Source organism: Lissotriton helveticus, chromosome 5_1, assembly GCF_964261635.1.
Source record: "Lissotriton helveticus chromosome 5_1, aLisHel1.1, whole genome shotgun sequence".
NCBI lineage: Eukaryota > Metazoa > Chordata > Amphibia > Caudata > Salamandridae > Lissotriton > Lissotriton helveticus.
In genome coordinates, this window is record NC_136065.1 from 1693149434 (window position 1) to 1693173635 (window position 24202).

At 46.5% G+C, this 24202-nt stretch overlaps 1 protein-coding gene across 1 annotated transcript in view; it reads right to left on the minus strand.

Moving 5' to 3' along the window:
• LOC144755742 (dehydrogenase/reductase SDR family member 1-like) overlaps nucleotides 1-24202 on the minus strand; it is a 345316-nt gene that overhangs the window by 280111 nt on the left and 41003 nt on the right. The window contains exons 2-3 of the mRNA XM_078644947.1: nucleotides 18774-18925; nucleotides 18554-18697 (exon numbers count right to left, since the gene is read on the minus strand). Coding sequence (XP_078501073.1) covers nucleotides 18554-18697; nucleotides 18774-18925 — 296 coding nt within the window. The remainder of the gene's footprint in view (nucleotides 1-18553; nucleotides 18698-18773; nucleotides 18926-24202) is intronic.

A 24202-nucleotide genomic window follows, 5' to 3' on the forward strand; every position in this document is an offset into this window, starting at 1 on the left:
TTTGCCTGGATGAACGTGGTTTCACCAATTCCAACGTGGCGGCTTCATCCGGACACTTTAGACGATCCGCCGTTCAGCGGAGCGTTGGAAGATAGAATCACCCACTACTTTGCCGAAAATGAGGGGACTGCCTCTTCCAGGGCAGTGGAATGGGACGCGCTCAAGGTGGTGGTAAGGGGGCATTGTATAGGGAAGTTCGCGGGTGTGCGGCGAACACTGGCAGAAGAGGTGGACAAGGCCGAGCAAGCCTTGCGGGAGGTGGAGAAACAACGGCCCAACCACCCCGACATGCAGGATAGAGTATGCTCGGCACGGGAAGCGCTGGCGGTAGAGGTGGAGCGCCTTCGCTGTTTTGATCACAAAACATACTTAACCAAAGCGCTCGCTGAGGGAGATAAGACAGGGACGCTCCTAGCCTGGTTAGCAAACCCCAATAGGGGTGCTGCCCCAATATTGTCCCTGATTGATGCGAACGGTACCGAGTGTAACACCCAGCCGGACATTTTACAATGCTTTAAAGCGTACTACGAGCGACTGTATAGGGGAGGCCCAGCGGACCGAACCGAGGTGTTGGAGGACTTGTTGTCTGAGATACACTTGCCGTGCCTAGATCCGGACGAAGCGGAAGCCCTCGGGGGCCCGATTGACTTAGCGGAAATTAGGGGGGCCATAAAGAAGATGGCGCGCAGGAAAACACCGGGAGTGGACGGCCTGCCCATCGAGTTCTACGGTAAATATATTGATATCCTAGCCCCACGGCTCCAAATCATATATAACGAGGCGAAAGAGAGGGGGGGATTACCCTGTTCGATGCGCGAGGCGCTCATGATCCCCTTGCTCAAGCCGCATAGGACCAGCTCTGACCCGGCATCGTACAGACCACTGTCGATGCTCACGACGGATTATAAAATCTTGAGCACTATACTGGCCACCAGGCTGATGGCCCATATGCAAGACTTGATTCACAAGGATCAGTCGGGCTTTATCCCCACTAGGAATACGTCTCATAACATCCGTAGGTTGCTGAGGCTCGTAGCGAACCCCCCTCCGACCGCCAGAGCCCCGGTGGTGATGGCGATCGACATAGAAAAAGCCTTCGACAGCCTGGAATGGAGCTACTTGTACAGAGTGCTGCGAAGCTTCGGCATTGGGGATGAGTACGTGCGGTGGACGGAAGTGCTATATGCGTCGGCGGGCGCTAGGGTGCGAGTAGGGGCGTTGATATCGGATAAATATGCAGTGCTTAGGGGCACTAGACAAGGGTGTGCACTCTCTCCCTTGCTGTTCGCCCTCGCAATAGAGCCTCTGGCAGCACTGGCTAGGAAAGGTGACTCCTACCATGGACTGGAGGTGGACGGGATTCGTCATTACATATCATTATATGCGGACGACCTCCTACTGTTCCTGGAGAATGCCGAAGAGGCAGTGGTGGGGGCAGAAGACCTGCTGGCGCGTTTCGGGGATGTATCGGGCCTGAAGGTGAACTGGGCGAAGACTTGCCTCTTTCCCCTCCGGAAAGCGGAGAGGTGCCCCATGACCCGTCCCGAGCCCCGCTGGGAGCCGGCCTGTTTGCCCTACCTAGGGGTGTACATCTATAACGAACCCACAGACCTGCTGGAGGGCAATATAAACCGTTGCATCCGAGCGCTGCAGGGTAACATGCTTTTCTGGGCCACCCTCCCTCTGTCAATGACAGGCCGTGTCTCGCTGCTTAAAATGATCGCCCTGCCGCGGTTACTGTACTTCTTTCGAACCTTGCCAGTGTGGATTCCAAGTGCCGTATTTCGACGGCTAAAATCCCAGGTAGTGTCCTTTCTGTGGGGAGCTGGCAGGCGGAGAATAGCCTTGGCAACCCTGACCCGCCCGAAGAACGAGGGCGGACTCGCGGTCCCTGATTTCGAGTATTATTATTTGGCCGCCCAGCTGCAATTCCTTACACAGGAAGTGGCAAGGGTATACCGAGGCCCGGAGCGGGAGAGGGACACTGGCACCCCTCGCCATGTGCTGGCGTACATCACCCTGCAGCAGAAGCTAGCACTCAGAGACTTATCTCAAGAGGAGCGGACTTTGAGGCTCTGCTGGAACCGCGTGCAAAAGCGCGCTGGCACCGGACACCCGTACGCACCCGAAATTCCACTGGGTATGCTCACGGCGCTGCCGCACGGCGGCGACTGGTCGAGCCTCCAGAGCTGGGAGGAGGCTGGCTTACAGATGGTGGGAGACCTCTTCACTGACGGGGTGCTCGCGCCGTACCAATCCTTGCAGGAGCAGTTCGACCTTCCGAGAGGTGACTATCTACTGCACGCAGCTGTGGTACGAGGGATCCAAGCGCACTGGGGCGAGGGACTGTGTGAACCCACGACGTCGCCACCATGTCAATATGTGATGATGGCCGCAGGCACGGTCAAGGCAGTCACGTGCCTGCACTCCAGAATACTCGAGAGCACCTTACGACCCCTTACGCGCTTAAAAACCCAATGGGAGACTGATCTGCAGAGGGAGATCCCGGATACGACATGGGCCCAGTTGGTTCAGAGGCCCAGGAAGAGTACCAGGAACGCTCGGTTCCAGTTAATACAGCTATACATCCTTCATAGGGCTTACCTTACTCCGCACAAAATAGCGCAATACTTTGGAGCAGAGGACGCAGCGTGTCCTAGATGCGCACGGTTGGACGCAGACCTACTGCACATGCTGAGGGACTGCCCGCACCTACAGGACTTCTGGAAGGAAGTGGGCGATACCATGAACGCGGTCACAGAGAGGGAGCTACACTACGATAGCGCAACTACACTCCTACACTGGTTTCCGCACACACGTAAGAATAAACTGACTAGCAAATTTATAGACATGGGCCTACTCCTTGCGAAGAGGGAACTCACTAGGGGATGGAAAGCGAAGGCAGCACCGACACATAGGAAATGGCTGGCTGAGTTCCAGAAATGGGCGGCGGCGGAGAGCACGATCAGGTATCAACTGGCTCGACGAGGGCCTGACGAGAAGGCCCAGGCAGCGGCGCTAGCTTGGGAAACTCTAGTCCAGGCACTTAGGGATAGCACGGTAGAGAGCGAGGAGGAGGAAGAGGCAGAGGACCCTGGGGAACCTGGGGTGGCGGTGCCCACCATAGCTCCCACCATGGACACACACACTCCTTAGACATTTCCAGACTCCGCGGGTCACCAACACGCTCCAGCATGCGACAACCTAGACACGAGACACCATTGACCACCGTGGGTGGGGGGCGGGTACGGAAGGGAAGGGGGGGGTTGCAACATTCCACTGACACCGACCTAACAGTTTGAACAGACCGGATGCTGGAAGGGGGGGGTTGGTGGAGGGGGGAAAGTAAAGTTAAAAGCAGACAGCGGTTGATCATCAGATAAACTATTGAGTAGTGATGAAGGGGAAGCACTTGGTGTGACAACTACCACCCAGCCCCAAAACTACGAGTCGCGATGATGTGGGAACTTGTATTGCAGAGACTTTGATATTTTGAGATCCCGCATGTACTTAAACGAGAAATAACTGTAATGCTTGAATTATTTTCTGCAATAAAAATTGTTTTACAAAAAAAAAAAATATGGCTGAACCCTTCCCTGAATTTGGGCACCTCCACAAAGATGGCTGGTTCAATCTTTATCTGTAGGCCAATGGGAATAATGTTCTCTTTGAGATATTTCGTGAGCAGATGGCCGTGCCAACGGGTGCGGATCAGTTTCTTTTCTAAACGCTCAAGGCGTTGAATTTTATCTTTAAGACTAAAGTCTATGGTAGATATGTCGCTTGATAGGAAGTTATGGTCGGGGTTCTCGAGGAGCCGATCAATGTAATCCTCAGAATATGACAAAAGTTCACGTTCGACCATGGTTTGAGGAATACCCTAGGATATAGAAATGAATTCTAAGAAGGAACCTCGCAGACAGTGTCTGCACGAAGTGCTATACAAAAAATGGGTTAACCCAATAAAGTCACTGGGACCTGGGTATCCACCCCCAAAGGGGTGGGGGGAAGGGACGTGCAATCGTGAGGGTAGTGTGGGAACGGATGGTGATATTAGAACCACGTATTATTCAGACATTTGTATAAATTCCCCCCACCCCTTTGGGGCACCAATACAACTGTAATTTGTACATATGTGTAATCTTTCCCTATAATGTGAATTAAAACATTGTAGATGTATTTACTTTTCATTTGCTTTATTTAACTGAACGATTGTTTTACTGGGACCCCCTCCTCTTAACGCTAGATACCCAGGTCCCAGTGACTTTATTGGGTTAACCCATTTTTTGTATAGCACTTCGTGCAGACACTGTCTGCGAGGTTCCTTCTTAGAATTCATTTCTATATCCTAGGGTATTCCTCAAACCATGGTCGAACGTGAACTTTTGTCATATTCTGAGGATTACATTGATCGGCTCCTCGAGAACCCCGACCATAACTTCCTATCAAGCGACATATCTACCATAGACTTTAGTCTTAAAGATAAAATTCAACGCCTTGAGCGTTTAGAAAAGAAACTGATCCGCACCCGTTGGCACGGCCATCTGCTCACGAAATATCTCAAAGAGAACATTATTCCCATTGGCCTACAGATAAAGATTGAACCAGCCATCTTTGTGGAGGTGCCCAAATTCAGGGAAGGGTTCAGCCATATATCCAACAACTGCTCCCGCCACTGGATGGTGCTTGGGGTAGAGACGGCTGCCCTTCAAATCCAGCTATTGACCAGTGAAATTAAGTCATTGAGAGCCGAAATCGCTGCAGATTCCAACCTAGCAGGTGCCAAAGAAACCCTCAACAACCTGGAAGCTACCTTGAAAGATTTTGATCTCACCACACAAAACAGGAAATTAGAAAAACTGGCGAGAGATATCAGACTCTACGATAAAAAGAAAACCTACCCTTATCTCCAAGACGACTACTACAAACAAGACCAACAGGGTAGATTCACCAATAGGGGCAGAGGAAACTTTCGTGGCAGAAGAAATTATACCACCTTCTCCGATTCCTCCTACAGCTCCGAAGGTGAGCAGGATTTTGCTGGCCCCAGTCGCCCATACTATTATCCAGATCACGGATACGACCAACCCCAATACGCACCTTTTTTAGGACCACGCCCCACACCATGGCGCCCCCCGAGAGGGAGAGGGAATTATTCCACCAGAGGCCAATCACGTGGCCAGAACCAGAGCAATACCAACTGGGATACCGGACGTGGCCAAGCTCCCAAACAGGTTCACTTCCAACAGGAGCAACACGGGGAACGAACCACACGGAACAAGACCTACCGGTGGTAAGAGATACATCCACTACCAACCCTATTGTCAATATCTCGCAATATACACTTAATGAACATGAAACACGTGCATTAAGTAAAGGGCTATCGTATGTCCCTACCAGCCGACCAGACCCCTTTACAGTACGGACGGAACTCTTCAAATTCTTCAGGAAAGTTAGGCTCAAATATTTCTTCAGGAATACTGGACCATACAGGAACCCCTCACACACGGGCCTTAGGGTTCCATCTACCTTTGTGCCACCATCCTGCACAATGACCAGTAAGATCTTAGCTTTCGAGGCGGTTGTATGGAGAGATGTTAACTCTACTCTGCTTGATCATACCTATACCAAGTACAACACCAGTAAAGTTGAAAGAAACTCCCTTCAATCATTGGCAAACAATAGGGAGGTGGTGATAAAGCCTGCTGATAAGGGCGGAGCCATCGTCATTCAAGACATCAAGAAATATGAGTCTGAGATCCAACGCCAATTGACAGATGGTATTAGCTACAAGAAACTACGTTCCGACCCCACACAAGCAATAGCACGTGAGATCTCAGCAATAACCCAACTCGGACTCGATCAGGGCTTTCTTTCCAAAACCGAATTTGAGTTCCTGAATCAGCAGCACCCACGCCTGGCAACAATCTACACACTGCCTAAAATTCATAAGGATATGACCAACCCCCCTGGACGCCCGATTGTCTCAGGATGTGGTTCTATCCTAGAACCACTAGGAAGGTACATTGTTTTTTTCTTAAAACCGTTGGCAGAGACAACACCGACATACCGGAGGGATACGTTACAAACCATCAATCTGGTTGAGAATTCACCATTTGATCCATCGACACAACTCCTGGCCACTTGTGATGTGGTATCACTGTACACCTCCATTCCACAAGAAGAAGCACTAGCGGTTATTACCAGGTATTTAGACTCACGACCATCGCCTATGCTAGTTCCAACTGAATTTATCACAGCATTATTGCGAATTGCAATGACCAAGAACTTTTTCACGTTTAAAAATGACTTCTACCTGCAAATCAAAGGCGTGGCAATGGGGGCTCCCTTTGCCCCAGACGTAGCCATCCTATATATGGCAGCCTTCGAAGATACTAACGTATTGAACAATCGTAATCCGTTTCAACACCATCTAAACACATGGGTTCGTTACATAGACGACATCCTAATAATCTGGACCGGCGACCTGACCACATTCACTGACTTTCACGGATGGCTCAACCAACAATCGCCCCATCTACAGTTCACTGTCCAGTCGGATAACCAAAAAATTGACTTTCTTGACATCACTATCTACCACCAACAGGGGATACTTCTAACAACTCTTTATCGTAAACCATCTGAGAGGAACTCCCTACTCCAATATAGTAGTCATCATCCCCGTGCACTGAGGGATAATCTACCATTTGGACAGTTCCTGCGCATTCGCAGGAACTGTTCCATTAAGGAACATTATTTCCAAGAATCAGAAGATTTATCTATCCGCCTGAAAGCTCGGGGCTATCCTAAAAGACTGGTAACCAAGGCTCGCAAGAGAGCTTGGTTCTACCCGAGAGAAGAACTTCTACAAGGTAAAGACCCCTCCACCAATTCGATGGATCGCATTGTATGCGTCACCACCTTCACCACCAAAAGCAACCAAATTAAGAAAATTGTGAATCATCACTGGCAACTGGTTGCAGATGACATTGGACAACCGGACAAGCCTCTCCATGCTTTCAAAAAATCAAAGAGTGTTAGAGATTATGTGGTACGTTCGCTTCTACCCACCCAGCCAGAATCTACTGTGAGAACACTTTGGAATCTTCCACCAGTGATAGGGCACTTCAAATGCGGACAATGCAAAGCCTGCGACAGCACGATGCAAACCAATGAGTTTCAACATAAACAGAATAAGATCCAATTAAAAACTCTCACGAACTGCAACACTTCTACGGTGATATATGCCATTGTCTGCCCATGCGACATGATTTACATTGGTCAAACTCAACAGAAGATCAAACAACGTATCCTGCAACACATGAGTAGAATAAGATGTGAAGTTGCCGGGGCTCCCCTAGTAGATCACTTCAAAGCAGCTGCACACCCACCGGAAAGCTTAAGATGGGTTGTGATTGAGAAAGCCACCTTAGGCCCAAGGGGCGGTAGCATTTCAACTATACTAAACCTCAGAGAACTAAAATGGATGTTCTTCTTCAACTCAATCCATTCAGGTTTAAACGAGCATGATAGCTCTTTCTCTCAGCTTGCAACCTTACCCTGAATGCCGCAGATTCTCTCTTCTGAACTGTAATCATTAGCAGGTTGTATAATTCCCTTAGACTGACACTGCTTTACCATCTGGTGACAGGTACGCAGTCTGATCGATCATGGCTATTCTTGTACATTTTTGTATGTTTTGGATGTTTTTGTTCTTCAATATATGTGGGTACCACCCACTGGTGTTATACACTGTAGTAAATGTATACATATCTGGCGACACTTTAGTGTGACTAACACAGAGTACTATAATTTATCTCATGATGTACATTGCTTGATATGCCGTATATGAGCACTGCCTTAACCATCATGTGATTGGTTCGCAGTTATTACTACGCGTATTGTATTAATGCCTCACAACTATAGGTTGCTTACCCCCTTCTCCCAATGTGATTTACCAATTTCCCCGTTTATTAATAGAGCAACTCCAAGTGTCCAATAATAACAATACAGTACTATAAGTTATCCCATGGTGTACATTGCTTGATATGCCGGATATGAGTACTGCCTTAACCATCATGTGATTGGTTCGCAGTTATTACTATGCTTATTGTATTAATGCCTTATAACTATAGGTTGCTTACTCCCTTCTCCCAATATGACTTACTAATTTCCCCGTTTATTAATAGAGCAACTCCAAGTGTCCAATAATAACAATACCGCCTACCCCTGTCTCACTTAGACGTAACCATGACTACGAGTAATTTGTTTAGTCCTTTCTTTACTACGGTTGCCATGCCAGCGCTAACCACACTGGGAGACCCTCGCTCTCCCCGCGGTAGCCGCAAGTACCACTCCATTTATCCAGTACTCTATAATGGAAGATTCTTCCAGCCAACTAAATAATACCATCTAACCACAGTCTCCCGACAACGTCACTTTGACTACAATCGAGTCGCGTAGTCTTTTTTCGTTTACTATTATCACGTGACCTCCTGGTTGCCATGTTTACCGTGTCAACAGGAAGGCCGGCGTTCTCCTCGAGGCAGCCGAGAGAGACGCTTCATTGCCGCTGAGCCGTTTCAATCTGGTAAGACTCCGTTCTCCCCGCAGTGACTCGTCCCAACATTGATCCCACTTATTGTATATATCACGTACTGACGCCCTCCTTCTGCCCCCTTTTGTTCAGGAATCTGATTTACTCGGACCCATTCCATTTTTACCCGACACGCTGGGGATTTGGACACAATCTACGCTACTCGGTAAGCTTTACTGAGTACTGTTTTTGCGCAATCTCCTCACTCATAATTACACCCTGGCCATATTGACTTAATGTTCTCTTTAACTAGATACGCTGAGAGTTTTCCCCCCCACCTACCTATGCCCACGACTGGATCGGTGTGCCATATCCCTCTGGGATATTGGACTGCATTTCTTAAGTAAGTTTTCTAATTCCGTTTTTTAATTCCCTTGTTCAACCGCTTTGGTGGACACTGGTCAAACTAATCATTATCTTGATCAGAACTACTTTATCATTGTAGGATTCATATCCATTACCAACCCTTCAGATTTAATTAACGACGAACACTGATAGACTCAGATATGTGTAATACATGTAATGTGAATACCCTATCATTATGAATCAGTCAGTTTTAATTAAGACTTACTCCTTATATTTATTTAAATTTAGGTTGTTGGCCCCACTCCCCCCGTCCTGTCCTGATGAAGACCCAACTGCAAGGACCTTAATGACTCCTGCGCTACTTGGGTCGAAACGTCGACTCTCTAACTTCAGTACACAGCCTCCTCCAACCCATAGATTCATGCATAGTATGGACATTGGGGCATGTGTTGTGTGAATTTAATTGTTGATTTGTTTTCTCCTATTGTCTGTTCGACATTGAATTTATACAAATGTCTGAATAATACGTGGTTCTAATATCACCATCCGTTCCCACACTACCCTCACGATTGCACGTCCCTTCCCCCCACCCCTTTGGGGCACCAATACAACTGTAATTTGTACATATGTGTAATCTTTCCCTATAATGTGAATTAAAACATTGTAGATGTATTTACTTTTCATTTGCTTTATTTAACTGAACGTTTGTTTTACTGGGACCCCCTCCTCTCACTGCAAGATGGCGGCACACTCTTGAGACGTACACCGAGTGGTTAAAGGCACGCCCTAGGTGCAAAGCGTCCGTAGTCTCCATGGAGCTGCGTAGGCCAGAGAAGACATCACAGAAGACTGCAAAGCTCCAGCAGCACCAGAGAGATGGTGAAATGCGCGAGCTGTGGTTGCGCGAGCCATGTAATGTGAATAGAAAAATTATGGTTGGAAATAAGGGCAGAGATCGCAGAGTAGACTAACAATCATTGCCCTAGAATAAAAAAATGAGTCTCACCATGGGCTCGAAGGAAACCTCATAAGTATAGCACCCAGCACGCTCCACCATCCGATAACACTCTGATAGCAAAGTCAAAGAAATCTGTGCAGATGTCACTATCAATGTTCCACACCGAGTTTTTTGTCCTCGCAAGTGGTCTATGTAAAATTGCGCAAATGCAATCGCCCACAAAATCAAGACCACTCGCTTTTCTTTATAGCATAAAAGGCCACTTTATTCAGGATACATGAATTCCCATCAGATAACCGTTTATTATTATTATAATATGCAATTTGGCAATTGAACACGAAACCATTTGTCATCTTAACTTTTTTAACTATAAATATGAATTCAGACCGAAACCATCAATATATTTTTCTTGTATTCCAAACTGAAATAAACTTCCCCAACATTTTCTTTACATCCTTCCCCTCAATTGTTCTCTATAAGTCCCCCTAACCCCCAACTTTGGGGTGGGTGGGTGGGATTTCGCTTGAGGTGAAAACCTCGCCGTCTTTCCCTACCTGCGCCTCAGCCTACGCCTAATCTCCTCACAGCCTAGCGCGCGCTAAACTTCCCTAACGCTCCCTTCCTATCTCGCGCATGGACTGTTCCATGTGCGCGAAAAACCCCAGGGGGAGACAGCTTGCGCCGCTCCCCCTGAGGGCCCAGTATAAATGTCCCACGCTGGTTGAATTTAGAATAGAATAAATGATGCTGGTACAGTCAAAATAAATACTGCTGCTCATGTAAAGCTTGTCATCCATAAATTCATCGCACCCATGAAAGATGCCGGTGCCTGTAGATGACTGAATAATGTTCTGGCAGTCACTGCAGGATACTGGTTAATGTAAACGAGACTCTGGTATGCCCAAGTTGAGGCTGACTGGTGTTAAAAGGTCACTGGTGGGGCGGGGGCTGCCAGTCTCAATAAGTTGAGTAGAATATTATTTTTGTTGCTTGAAGATTGAAAGCAGTAAGTTGCAGTATCCTTGGTAAATTCTTTAGTTGCAATTTCAATATTCCTTGTAGAAGAAAATACACAATTTGTAGGTTCAACAGTCCAATCGTCGCCAAAATGTAGAAGATAGTAATTCCACTGGAGGTCAAGTAGTATGTTCCAAGTTGAAGCTTTATTGATACTTCAGTTACAAGGAGTAGAGGATTGTAGGAAGATGGTAGGTAAGCTGGAAGGTGGGTTGGTAAGTAGGCCAGAATGTACGCCCCACCAGGAGCAGCCTCCTAGCTGCTCAGCCTGCAAGCCCCAACTGACTCTGATCTGGCACCCAACATTCCAAGGCGTCATCAACATTCCACATATGCTCAGGCTGAATAGCAAGGGGAAAGAGAGAGCACAGAAAGAAGAGGAATAGTCGCACTACTACAATATCCAAATTGCAGTAAAACACAGAAACAATAAGGCATTCTGGAATATAATTGCTGCACAAATGGGGATGAGAAAATCAATCAAATCAACACCATTATTATCATCTGAGTGGGGGGAAAAGCACATCCTCAGACTATATAAATCTAATTCTCATAACCACGTTTCTTCCGGCCTGTGTTCCGTCCAAAAGGGCCAATTTGATCAGGTCGTGTCAAAGATTTCGGCTACACAGATCTCGGCTTTCATAAAAACTGCTAGGTCATATGCAGCGATGGGCCCGAACAATATTCCAATCAAAGTCCTATAAACAAATACTGATGACTGGAGTAAATTTCTAGCCCCACTCTTCCAATATGGTTTAGAGACTAGAAAAATACCAAACTTTTAGCGGGGGGCATAGTGGTCCCTCCCCTAAAAAAAGGCTCAAGATTGAACCCATTCAACTATAGACAAATATCCATTTTAGATGCCACTGGAAAGATCTTCGCAGCATGCGTTTTGGATCATCTAAAAGACTGGGCATTTTCGAACAATGTGATTCCTATAACACAGACTGGCTTCCGCCCAAAACACTCAACTTCGGAAAATATTGCTGTTCTCCAGACTGTCCTTGATAAATATGTTATGTTAAATTCACAAATAGTTTACTGTGCTTTTATTGGATTTTCTCACTGATTTTGACAGCGTGGACAGACCAACAATATGGAAAAAGCTAGAGAGTCTAGGAATTCCCACTGATCTTCTTACACTAATTATCTCCCTGCACACGGCAACATGGTGTAGAGTTCAAATGGGGGGAGAAAAGGACGTTACCAATTGAATCCCCACGATGAATGGATTGAAACAAGGATGCCTGCTAGCACCCATATTATTTTCCATTTATATAAGTGATCTACCGGGGTGCTTTTCCCAAATTAAGAAAGTCCCACCAAAATTAGCACAGCACAATATCCATTGCTTAACCCCTTCCACGCTCATGACAAGCACAGCTCGTCATGAGTTACGTCTGTCGTACGCTCATGACGAACTGAGCTCGTCATGAACCGCGGCTTTTCGCAAAAGTCAGCGCACAGCGGAAAAACCCGCAGCGCGCATGGGGTTAAGGTAAGCTGACGATATTGTCATATTTGATCGTACTGCAATTGGCTTGCAAAGAAATCTAAATGAACTAAAAATACGCAAAAGAAAATTTCTTGGTCCCCAACATGTCTAAAACCAAAATCTTAGCTTTTAGTGGAAGAAGGAAATCTTTGCCTTTCACATGGCTATACGGAGGCAACCCAATTGAGATAGTGAAAAAATATGTCTACTTGGACCATATCTTTTCGTATTATTTACAGGACGCTCCCCATCTCCAACATCTTAGGAGAAAGGCAGACTCCAATGTCGGGGCACTACAGAGATTTTAATGCTCAACGGGTAATAGACATTTTAAATCCCTGCTGGAGGTTTACAGCATGAAAATCCCACCCATTCTATCTTTTGCCTTAGAATATACACAAATTAAAACATGGTAATCGATAAAAGTAAAGGAAGGGCTCATCCTTTGGAAACTGTTAAAAGTATCCCAATCCGTACTCGTACAAGCCTTACGCCTTGAGTTCTCACTAACGAACATATTTGATCGAGTTGTCTCCAATATTATCAGGTGGGTCTTTAATCTCTTTCATGCAGTTCCTGGCACACTAAGACTTTCAGAGATGAATCGTCTCAGTACACCTTCAATAGGAACCTCATAAAAGCCCTTGAGGTGTCACAATGCACTGTAGCACTTTTTCAGGCCTGGTCTCCAGCGCATCTGAAGTTCTTTTTAAAACATATCATGCCGAGAATAATCCATGAATTGGATAAAGAATATTGTATCAATTAAAGCATTATAAAAAATGTGTGGAAAGCATAGTATATAAAACCCCCGAACACCATCTACAGTTCCAGTTAGAGCACAGTGTAAGGAGCTGTATCCTTCTCCTGCTATTCTTCTGAATTCTCCCTTCAAACGCATATTCCACCAGATGGGTCGCCCCTCAAAACTGTCTAGGTAAATGTGACTTCTGCAATGGCGGATCACAAGATCTCTCTCACGTATTACTAATTTGTCCTAATCCGATTTTGGTAGAGGCTCGGCGTCGATTTATAAAGCCAATCCGTGTAAGACACAAAGCTATATTCGTTCAAGATCTAATCACAGTGTGTAAGTCTCCCCCCAATGAATTTGTTTCCTACAACTTGTTTAAGTTTTTAAAGAGTTTCTTAAAACTATTTTTTTTTAAAGTGCACAAATGTAATAGTTTTAACTAAAGTATGTTGTTCTTGCGGACCACAAACTACTTTAACCTGATTTATCTTATAAAGAGTTTTCCAAAATCACTTTTACAAATATAATTTAACATGTTCTATTTTTATGTAATTGTATTTGTTGACCTCAGTTAAGGTCTGAATGAAATAAAAATTATTGATTGATTTATAGTACAACATTAAAGCAATAACTGCAACCTTGTATGGAGTGGAACTGTGGGGCTACAAACATATGCCCCAAGTTACAGAAAGCGAGAATGTATTTTCACAATGGATGCTGCGATGGAAACACTAAGACAAGAATAGGGTATAACCAACACTGATTAAGGGATTTATTTAAAACCCATACCCTACTGGGCCAGAATATGGACATAATCCGCTATATAAAAACATTTCTTGATGCCCAGAGAAACAAAGATTCATCAAAAATAGTATGGCTTCATCATTATAAACATACTCTAGAGGAGACTGGCATGATTGATCACTGGAATACCCAGAGTCTAATGACCAAAGCCAGCGTTGCAAAAATAAAAAATCGGTATTGGGAAAACATCTTTCAGGTTCCCATAAAACAACAGGTAAAGAGAAGCTGATGCTATCATGTTTGGAAGTCAAATTCTTAAACACTGATGGACCAGTTAATACAAGAGCAAAATACAAGTCTATATAAATAATTTAGACTAGGAACTCTACCGGTTCTATCGTATGGTGGAAAATAGTCCACAACTAAGAGTGCTCAGAATACTGAAATTGTGAACTAGGTAGGTAAGAGAAAATAACTAATTTCATGCTGCTAAGGAAGCAGTCCCCTCCGCTCCGCCCACCCATTCTGGAAGTATAATATAAGATCATGCAGAGAGATTTTGATCTAGTGCCTTAGGATTAACCTACAAAGTATGTTTTTCCATTATATTTGATCTCCTTGGAAACTAACAATTTAAGATTTTTAACGTTGTTATTGATTTTTGTTTCTTCAGCTTCAACCACCATATGAAATACATTTTAAAACAATGTAACCACTGTCTCTCTGTTGTCCAGCTATGGATGAGCCATAATAAGATCAAAATGAACTCAGAGAAGACTGTGCTTCTGATATGTGGTTCCAGATCCACTTGGACAACTAATAGACTAACTAGTCTCGGGTCTCCCCGTTCACCACTAGAGGTTGTGAAGAGCTTTTAGCTGAATAACAAAACTATTATTTAAGGTTAAGATCAACTCAGAAGGATCCTCTTGTTCTTAACAGGAGGGGGATCTTCTTGTTCTTAACAGGCAAGATCACTGAGGAAGTACAAGCAGGTGATCTCACCTTTATAGAAGCCCTTAGTAGTACCTTCTGCAATCGAAACAAGGATTGACTATGCTGATGTATGTTACATGAGGTTAGCTGTTAAACTACTGACTCAATTACAATGTATTCCAAATAGTGCGATGAGGCTTGCCGGTGGAATGTGCACAATTGATCACATTACAGAGGGTAGCTGAAAATTACGCATTGGAAAATTCAATTAAAGTCACTTTGCTTGATTCACAAGACTTGAGAGGGAGCTCCTGATCTTAAGAAACATATCCAGAGATAGATCCCCAAGGGCATCCTTCGTTCTTCCTTAAAAACCTTGGTGTTGGTCCCAAAGATCAGAACTGCCACCTGTGGAAGTAGGACCTTCTCAGTTATTACTGCAAAATCTTGGCATCCTCTCCCAGCAACTATGCAGTCTACTCCTGATCATTGTTTCGTAAAATATTAAAAACATATTTCTTTATTTAAAGGCTGCATATTTTTTTGCATCTTTTGGCTTAACCTTATCTTGTATCTATCAAGTGCCGAGATAACATTTGCCTACACTCCTTCCTTCCTAAAATCCTTACCAAAACCATAAGGGATCTGCAATATGCAATGTGAAGGGGGATGTGGCGAGCTAACAGTAATAGCCAAAGTGCATATAATAAATGGAAACAAGGATGTTGGCTCGCCATTATCTACAAGGACACCATTCGCTGCACAACACCCAGAGAAGACCCGACCCCGAAAATGGAAAACCTCAACTTCCAACTCCACACAGACGGAAAAAGCACTATCAGAAGCATCCTTGCCTACATACCACCAGGACCCAGCTTTTGCAACGCCATCCCGGACCTCATCGCCCCAATCACAATCGACTCTGGGCACTACATCTTCCTAGAGGACCTTAACTTCCACCTCGATGACCCCAGTGACGCCAACACCACCAAGCACCTAGAGAGCATGAGCAACATCGGCCTCAAACAGCTTGTCAGCAACTCTATCCACATTGCAGGACACACTCTCAAACCCATTTTCACCTCCAGCGACAGATTCAAGTAAAACCATGTCACACAACACACCTGCTCCAACCGCTACAGCGTCCACTTCACCATCACAGGACCCACCGACTCCAGCTCTGTGCACCCCAGATCCATGCGCAGAGACTGGAAAAAGCTATCAAAAGACCAGTGCTCTCACCGCCCAGACTCTACACCCGACCCAGAACAAGTAGCAAAAAACTTCTACCAGTGGGCACATAATGCGCCCACAGTATTATTCCCACCAAGACAACATAGTTCAAAGGAACAACCAAAAAAGCCAGCTGATTAACAAAGGAACTACAATCTACCAAGTGTAACTGCTAGCAACTAGAAAGGAAGTGGCACACCAGCAAAAAGAGAGAAGACCGCACCACCTCCAGACCGCTCTTAACTAATTCCATCGCCCCCTGAGAGAAACGAATTAAAATGCCCTAGCAGATCACTTTGAACTCAGCACAAACCACAGCAAGGAACTATTTGCCATCATGAAGGAGTTCTCCAATCCCCCTGCCACCGAGAACTACATTACACCCTCCCAGGAACTGTGCGACAACCTTGCTGACTTTTTCCATGACAAGATATAGGCCTCTACGAAAACTTGAATGTCAACCCTCCACCGCCGACAGTATCAACCTGCTCACACCGACAAGCACTAACCCCGAACACCTGCTCACCCACTGGGACCTCCTCACCACGCAAGACACTATCTGCATCATTAACTCTGTGCACTCATGAGCACGCACAGACCCCTGCCTCCATCACATCTTCAACCTCAGTAGCAAGACAATTGACGACTAGCTCAGGAAAGTCCTGAACACCTCAATCAACTTGGCCTTCTTCCCTGAGGACTGGAAACATGCTGAAGTAAAGCCCCTCTTTAAAAAACCATCTGCCGGCCCATTCGAACCGAATAACTACCGGCCTATCTCTCAGCCCCCTATCCTGCAAAGGTTCTCCAGAAAGCGATCAACCAGTAACTCACCCAACATCTGAAATACCACAACCTCCTGGGCCCCTCCCAATCCAGATTCGAGGCAACGACCGCACTGAGACAGGCATGATCGCAGCCAGCGACATCAGACCACGGAGAAAGGGCAGCCCACATCCTCCTGGACCTGTCAGCCATGTTTGACACCATCTCCCATCACAACCTGATCAGCAGAATCCACCACATCGGGATCCAGGAAGACGCCCTCAAATGGATCGCCTCATACTTCACCGGTAGACCCAGAGGATTCGTCTCCCACCATTCACCTTGGAGCCCAAGAAGATCATCTGCGGAGTCCCCCAAGGATCGTCCCTCAGCCCCACCCTCTTCAACACCTACATGACCCCCCTGGCTGACACCGTCGGATCGAACGGACTGAACATCATCTCCAATATCGATGACACCTAGCCCCTCTTCTCACTGTCAGAAGACCTCTCTATCAGCAGAACCAACTACCATAGATGCATGATGAATGTCGCTGACTGGATGAAAGACAACTGTCTCTAACTCAACACGGACAAGACTGAAGTCCTCATCTTTCGGAACAACACCTCGGCATGGAATGACGCATGATGGACCGTGGAATTCGCCCGCTCCAACAGATCATGCCAGCAACCTCGGCATCATCCTGCACAACAAGCTATCTATGAAGAAACAAGTCAACGTAATCTTATCCGCCTGCTTCCACACCCTTCCCAGTCAACACCAGAAGGACTGTCATGCAGGCCCTCATCACCAGCAGACTGGATTACAGAAACACACTCTGCATAGGAATCAATGCATGCCTCATCCTCGACCTCCCCAGAAGTACCCACATCACACCCCACCTCAAGAAACTACACATCCAGAAGAGATGGCAGTTCAAGATGTTGGCCCCCACTTACAAGGTCTTGCACAAAGAAGGACCAGCATACATCAGCAAACGCCTGACCTTCCACCAACCTAAAGGACACCTTCAATCTGCTTCCCTCTCCCTCGCAGACACCCCACAGACCTGCCGAAACAGCAGAGGCTGCTCCTTCTCGCACCTGGTGGCCAAGGCAGGGAACAACCTTCCCCTGCCCCTCAGGACCGCAAGTCTCTCCAACAATTCAGGAGAGAACTCAAGACCTGGATGTTCGAATGAACAACCCACTACACAGCAGCCAACATCTCCAGTGCCTCGAGCGTTTTACAAATGTTTGATTGACTGGTTGATGATTCATGGCCCCTACAAACTTTGGACTTCTATGTAACATTCATCATCCCTACAAATCTTTTCAAGTAACAAGAACATAATATGACAAGCGCATGTTTATTACTTGGGAAATCTTGCCACTGGATAACAGATGTTTATTGTTAAAAAAGTCAATGCACCCTTTTTATTGTTCCCAGGAGAATCAAAGGATCAGCGAACAAGCAGGGATTCGAACATGTAACCACAAGGGAAAACAGATTCCTGCAGCAGATACAATGAAAGAAGTGCAAGTGATTTTTGTCTACTACAAATCATATATAATTATTTTGCTAAAAATGGTTGTGCCAGCAGACATACTGTATATCTACAGAGGCTACCTAGACTTTGATACCTCAAACGAATCTGTTCAGCAGCTGAAACATTGGGGTACGATTTGTAGGTGGTTATGGGCTTCCTACCAATGGCTGAAAGGAGATAGCTGGAAGGATTACCTCTACTCCAGAGTAAGCATTGTTTACCAGGATATCCAGACGCCCCTTCTGCTCTCGTCGGACTTTCTCAAAAAGAGCCCTGATGTTGTCCTCTTCCGAAGAGTCGCAGACCACAGGTATGCATTTTCCACCTCGAGACTCCACCTGAAGAACGGGCAAAAGGTTTTAAGCCCCGTTGCTTCCATGAGCAAAGAAACAGGTAAGTTAAGCCAGTTCTTACCTCGTGGGATGCTTGCTCCAAAGTCTCCTTATTCCGGCCAGTGATGTAGACTGTGGCCCCTGCTTCGGATAACTGGAGGGCGATGCCTTTACCAATGCCTCGAGAGGCTCCAGTGACAACGCAGACATATCCAGACAGCACCCCGGTCATTTCTAGGGAAATACACAGAATTGTTAAAATTATGGAGGAGGATGAAACACAAGGAATTTGAAAAAAGTCATACCATAACGGAAGCTGGGCGAGGAGGGGCCATATGAAGGGGGAAAGGGTCAATAAGATCCAAGAGTAGTTTGTGGTCAAAGACACACACTGGGATTAGGACTGGTAGATTGAAGGGCAAAAATGAAGATATAAACAGACACAGGCATACAGAAGAGAGAGGTGGAGGAGGGAAGGCAAGGCATAGAGAACCTAATACAAAAAAAGTTCTGGAAGAACAGTAAAATCCAAGAGCACGGATGAAGGTGAGACAAGTACTTGCAGATCTAGAGATAAAAACAGAACATGAGTGAAACTGAGAATGGAAAAACTGCGAGGTTGATTTGGGGCAAGCACAAGATACTGGAGGGGCACAAAGTGATCTATGGGCCAGGGGAAGACAGTATGCACACAAAAAATGGGAGTGAGAGGAAATAAAAGCTGGCCAGATAGATTCTACAATACAACACTCAAAAACAAAGTTCCAGCAATAAGTAACTTGGGCGGGGAAGACCTATACGTGCTTACACAACCCCAAATAATAAGGAAGCAAGAACAGCTCGATGGTCCTAGATAGAAGGAGTATTTGGGAACGAGGATTTAGTTAGTCTTTAGGAAGGAACCTCGCTCAAAGGGAAAAACAAAAGTGTCCGGGATTAGATAGGTGATGGTTTTCTGTAAAAAGAACTATTAAGTAACCAGAGATGGCTGGCACGGAGTTTAAAATTACACCCTACATGCAATATGTGATGTTTATTTTAGGAGCGTTATCTCTTAAACTGACATTTTCTGCTTTTAATAAATGACATGCACACGTGGCATCGAGGCACCTCCTAAAAAATATGCTGTTATGAGGGGTTACCATGTATTGTCATAAACAAAAGTCTGCAGACCATGCCAACTTTGCAGCACACCATCACGCTCTGTTGCTGTGACTTAGTACACACAGTTCAGGTGACAGTCCTGTAAGGGTTTCCCCAGCCTCACCCCTAAATCCTACATAGTGAAGACACCAAGGAGTAAACATTTTCTGGAATGGCTCTCAAGGAGCTGGCACAGGCTGCCTGTGCCTGTAAATAATCTAATGAGTCTAAACCTCCAGGTCCTTCAGAGGCACAATTTGGTATAAACTGTGCCATCCGCGAGAAAAGGAGCTACAGGCCGAGAGAGAGACTGAAAAACCTGAACGGAGGCAGAAGATAGAGGATATGAAGCTTGGAAGTGATACCTGAGGTTAACGGCAAAGGATAGACGGGCACAAAAAGAAAACCTGGAGTGAAGATGGGGACAGAGATGCAAAATGGGGGTAATAAGAAAGACCTGGGTGGAAGCTCGAGACTGAGATTCATGGTGGATGGGAGCCACCAATGAACTAGACAGGAGCCCATGAGAGAGAGACAAGATGAAGAGGGGCTGCGCAATGATCTAGAAGAAAGTTGTGGGCACAGACATGAAGGCAACCTGGGGTGGAGTGGAGCAGGTCTACTGGATAAGTTCCTGACTCTGAAGCCTAGAGACTTTTCTCCCACTGCATTTAGCACGCAGCAAAATTATGCAATTCTTGGTAAATTGTAAAAATATGAAATATACCAAAAAGGTATAAAACCCCACTTTATGTACACCATTTGAACTAACCTCTTACCTGCAGGCCTCTCTTACTCTGTGGCTAGGCTCACCAGGTGTAAATACCAATACATACAGATGACAGATGACAGATGCACCAGGGTAAGGGTCAGAAACACTTGAGATTATGTTGGGGACTAACACTAAATGTTCTGACTTGAATGTGCTAACTCCTACAACCATGAACAAATATGCACAGATTTCAGTGCCTCGCCTCCAACCTGCCTCCCATGACTGCGCTCTGCTTTTTAATTCTCAAATGTGTGGTATCCTGCACCACGTTACACAGCGATATGGCACACAGTGAAATGGCACAAATAGTCTTTGCTCATTTGTGCATGCACATGTCTGCATGCCTTAACACAAGAAAACAGCCATTTTACCTTAGCCAGTGCTTGCTCGTTTTGTCTTTGACTTTGGTAAGGCAGTCCGACTTGGCATGTCGAATTGCAAATTTGTGATCGGTGGTTTACAAAAAATGTTATTATCTTACATGGTATAACATGTATCTAAATCGATAATTTATCCCACATAAACAGTGATGTCAAAGAAGCACCTATCAATACTCTGGCCATGATGAAATTAAACACAGCCGTAATTCCTTGTGTGATTCACAGAAATATGCATTAGGATATTATTTTTGTTTCCCAAAGTTTCATGACATAGGACCCGACTTTGAGGTTGGCGGACAGGTTATTCCGTCACAAACGTGATGGATATCATGATGCACTTGTAATAATGGGGACAGGATATCCACTATGTTTGTGATTGAGTAACCCGTCCACCAATCATTGAATTAGGCCCATAGTTTGGATTATGTATTTCATGTGCTCCTACAAACAAAAGGATAAAACATAATGGATGTAATGCTTGCAAAATTGTCAGCAACTGGCAATTGCTCAGGTCGTATTCACACTATTGTATTTTTTGCCCACAGCACTGCTCCACACACATGTAAATCAGTCCCAGTCTCGCTCCAGTAGAAATAATTTATCCCGAATTGATGGGCAATGTAATTTTCAAAGGCAACACAAGGAACTATAAACTGGTTTCAGCCTTGATAGGCCACAACAGTAAAGAGTCACTTGGATCCTAAAGTATTCAAGCAAAGGACCTAAGTCAGAGCACACCCGTCACACTCAATGTGTCACATTAGGAAGAAAAAGGATGAAGGGTGGAATTCTTACAAAAGTCCCATGCAATGGCACCTGCTCAGGACCACTTCCAGACCACTGTTTCTTGCCCTCTGTGCCACTCCGGAAGGTGCACTATAAAGTCCAAACTGTCTTGGTTCTTCTCATAGAAACAGCCGAGAATGAACATTCAGGCAATTTCCCCTTCGGAAAGCAACTTGCCATTTATTTTGTTTTTCTAAGCAAAATAAAGTGGTGGAGGAGGCCTTGAATCAAGCAAATCATCTGAAAAGTGATTCTTCCCATCTGCATCATTCTGTGTGTTTTCCAGTTCTTTTATCAATTTTAATTCCATGATTTCCATCTACTCCCTTCTTATTATCATTGACAATTGCAGGACACACCAAGTCCAAGCATCATATCCTCTCTCCATGCCATTTTCTGCATGCCCCATCTTAAGTCAGCGCCCGTCCGCGACAGACCGGGGCGTGGGGCGGCTCCTCACGACGGGTTGGTACCATCTAGGCTCTCTATACACTATACTCAACAGGAGTTACTACTAATGCGCCCTAGTGTACTTACTGATGGCGCCCACTATTTTCAAGCTGATACACTGCCGCCAACATGCGGAATATGTAAACAAGCTTTTTCATCCCCTAGAACGACCGCTTACAATGTACCTAAAGCCAATATGATATTACTAAATTGCAGGTCATTGAAAAAACATAAGCTCGAAATACATGATCTATTAGTTGCTGAGAACCCTGATGTGCTCTTCCTTACCGAGACTTGGATGGACGAGGAATCGTCTCCCGAGGCACTTGAGGCAACTCCTCCCGGGTACTGCCTACTTCGTTTAGACAGACACAAACAAAGAGGGAGGGGCTTAGCCCTCATGTACAAATCGGAACTAGAATGCACCCTAGAGAAGGCCATCTTACATAACAGCGAAAGTGGCTTATTCACTATTAATATAGGGCCTAGAAATGCCATTCATGGGCTGTTGGTGTATAGACCACCGGGGGCGGCAGGGCAGTTTGGCAACCAGCTTCTAGAGTGCATTACTCAAGCCGCCCTGCGATACAAAAGATTTATTATTCTAGGAGACCTTAATCTCCATTTTGATGACATAGATTGCAGGGAAGCACAGGATGTGGCTGATGCTCTTATATCTTTGGGCCTCAACCTTAAATCTACATCCCCCACCCATCAACATGGTCATCTCCTAGATCCCATTTTTGCGAACTGGGATGGTATTGATTGTTGGACCCGGCCTCATGGCGTGGTCCTACCTCTCCCGCGCGGCGGGCCCCAGACGACATCAGCCCTCCACTCAGCCTCGGGCAGCCCCTCCAGCCCGACCATGCACGACCAACATTGCCGGTCCGGTTACCATCCCGGATCAACACTACCGGCCTAGCTCCATCCCAGGCCCATCACGCCCGAACACGAGGCCTTCCCCGACGCCATCTTGGAACCTCCACGTCCGGGGCACGTGGCCTCTGCCCTAGCCCCGGCTCCAGCGAAGCCCCGACATCGAGGCGCCAGGATCCACCCAGGTGGTCGAGTGGCCACTCGACGGATCCCGGAGGAAAGGGGAGTTTCGATGGTCCCCAGCCGTCCCCGGACGCCTGGTATCGATCGCCTCCGGCCTCCCTGGGCGCTGGCTCCACCCCTCTGCTGGGTGTCTGGACACCATCATCCTGGCCCCTCCGGCCCCCAGGCGCGAGGGTCCGGACATCAAAGGACTCCAGCCCTATATCTGGGCCAGCCCCGGAGCAGGACCCCAGTTGTATCCTGGACTGGAAGCCCTGCTGACGCTGTCACGGCCGACACCAGACGAACTCATCCTTCCTGTAACCCGAAGCCATCTTGAGAGCCTGCTGGCGCTGCCGCGGCCTACCTCGCTGAGACCATCTTGAGAGCCGGCTGGCGCTGCCGCGGCCTACCTCGCTGAGACCATCTTGAGAGCCTGCTGGCGCTGCCGCGGCCTACCTCGCTGAGACCATCTTGAGAGCCTTCTGGCGCTGCCGCGGCCTACCTCGCTGAGACCATCTTGAGAGCCTGCTGGCGCTGCCGCGGCCTACCTCGCTGAGACCATCTTGAGAGCCTGCTGGCACTGCCGCGGCCTACCTCGCTGAAACCATCTTGAGAGCCTGCTGGCGCTGCCGCGGCCCGACCTCTCGGAACCCCCCAGCTCGAGGATTGAGAGCTGTGCGTAGGGTATCCCTTCTTCCACCCCGGTTGAGACTGTCCCGCTACCTTACCCCCCTTTACGAGACTTTACGGATCCCTCGATCTGCCTGTATATACTGCCAAGAACCAGCAACCTTTATTATCTATAAAAGCTTAAGAATTTGACCTCCTGTGTGGTGTCCGTTTGTAGTGTTGTGATTACTCTGCTGTACGATCCTAGGAGAGGACCCTCACCCAGGAGGCCTCTCGGTAACGCTCGGCTACGTCTCGAAGGAGAGG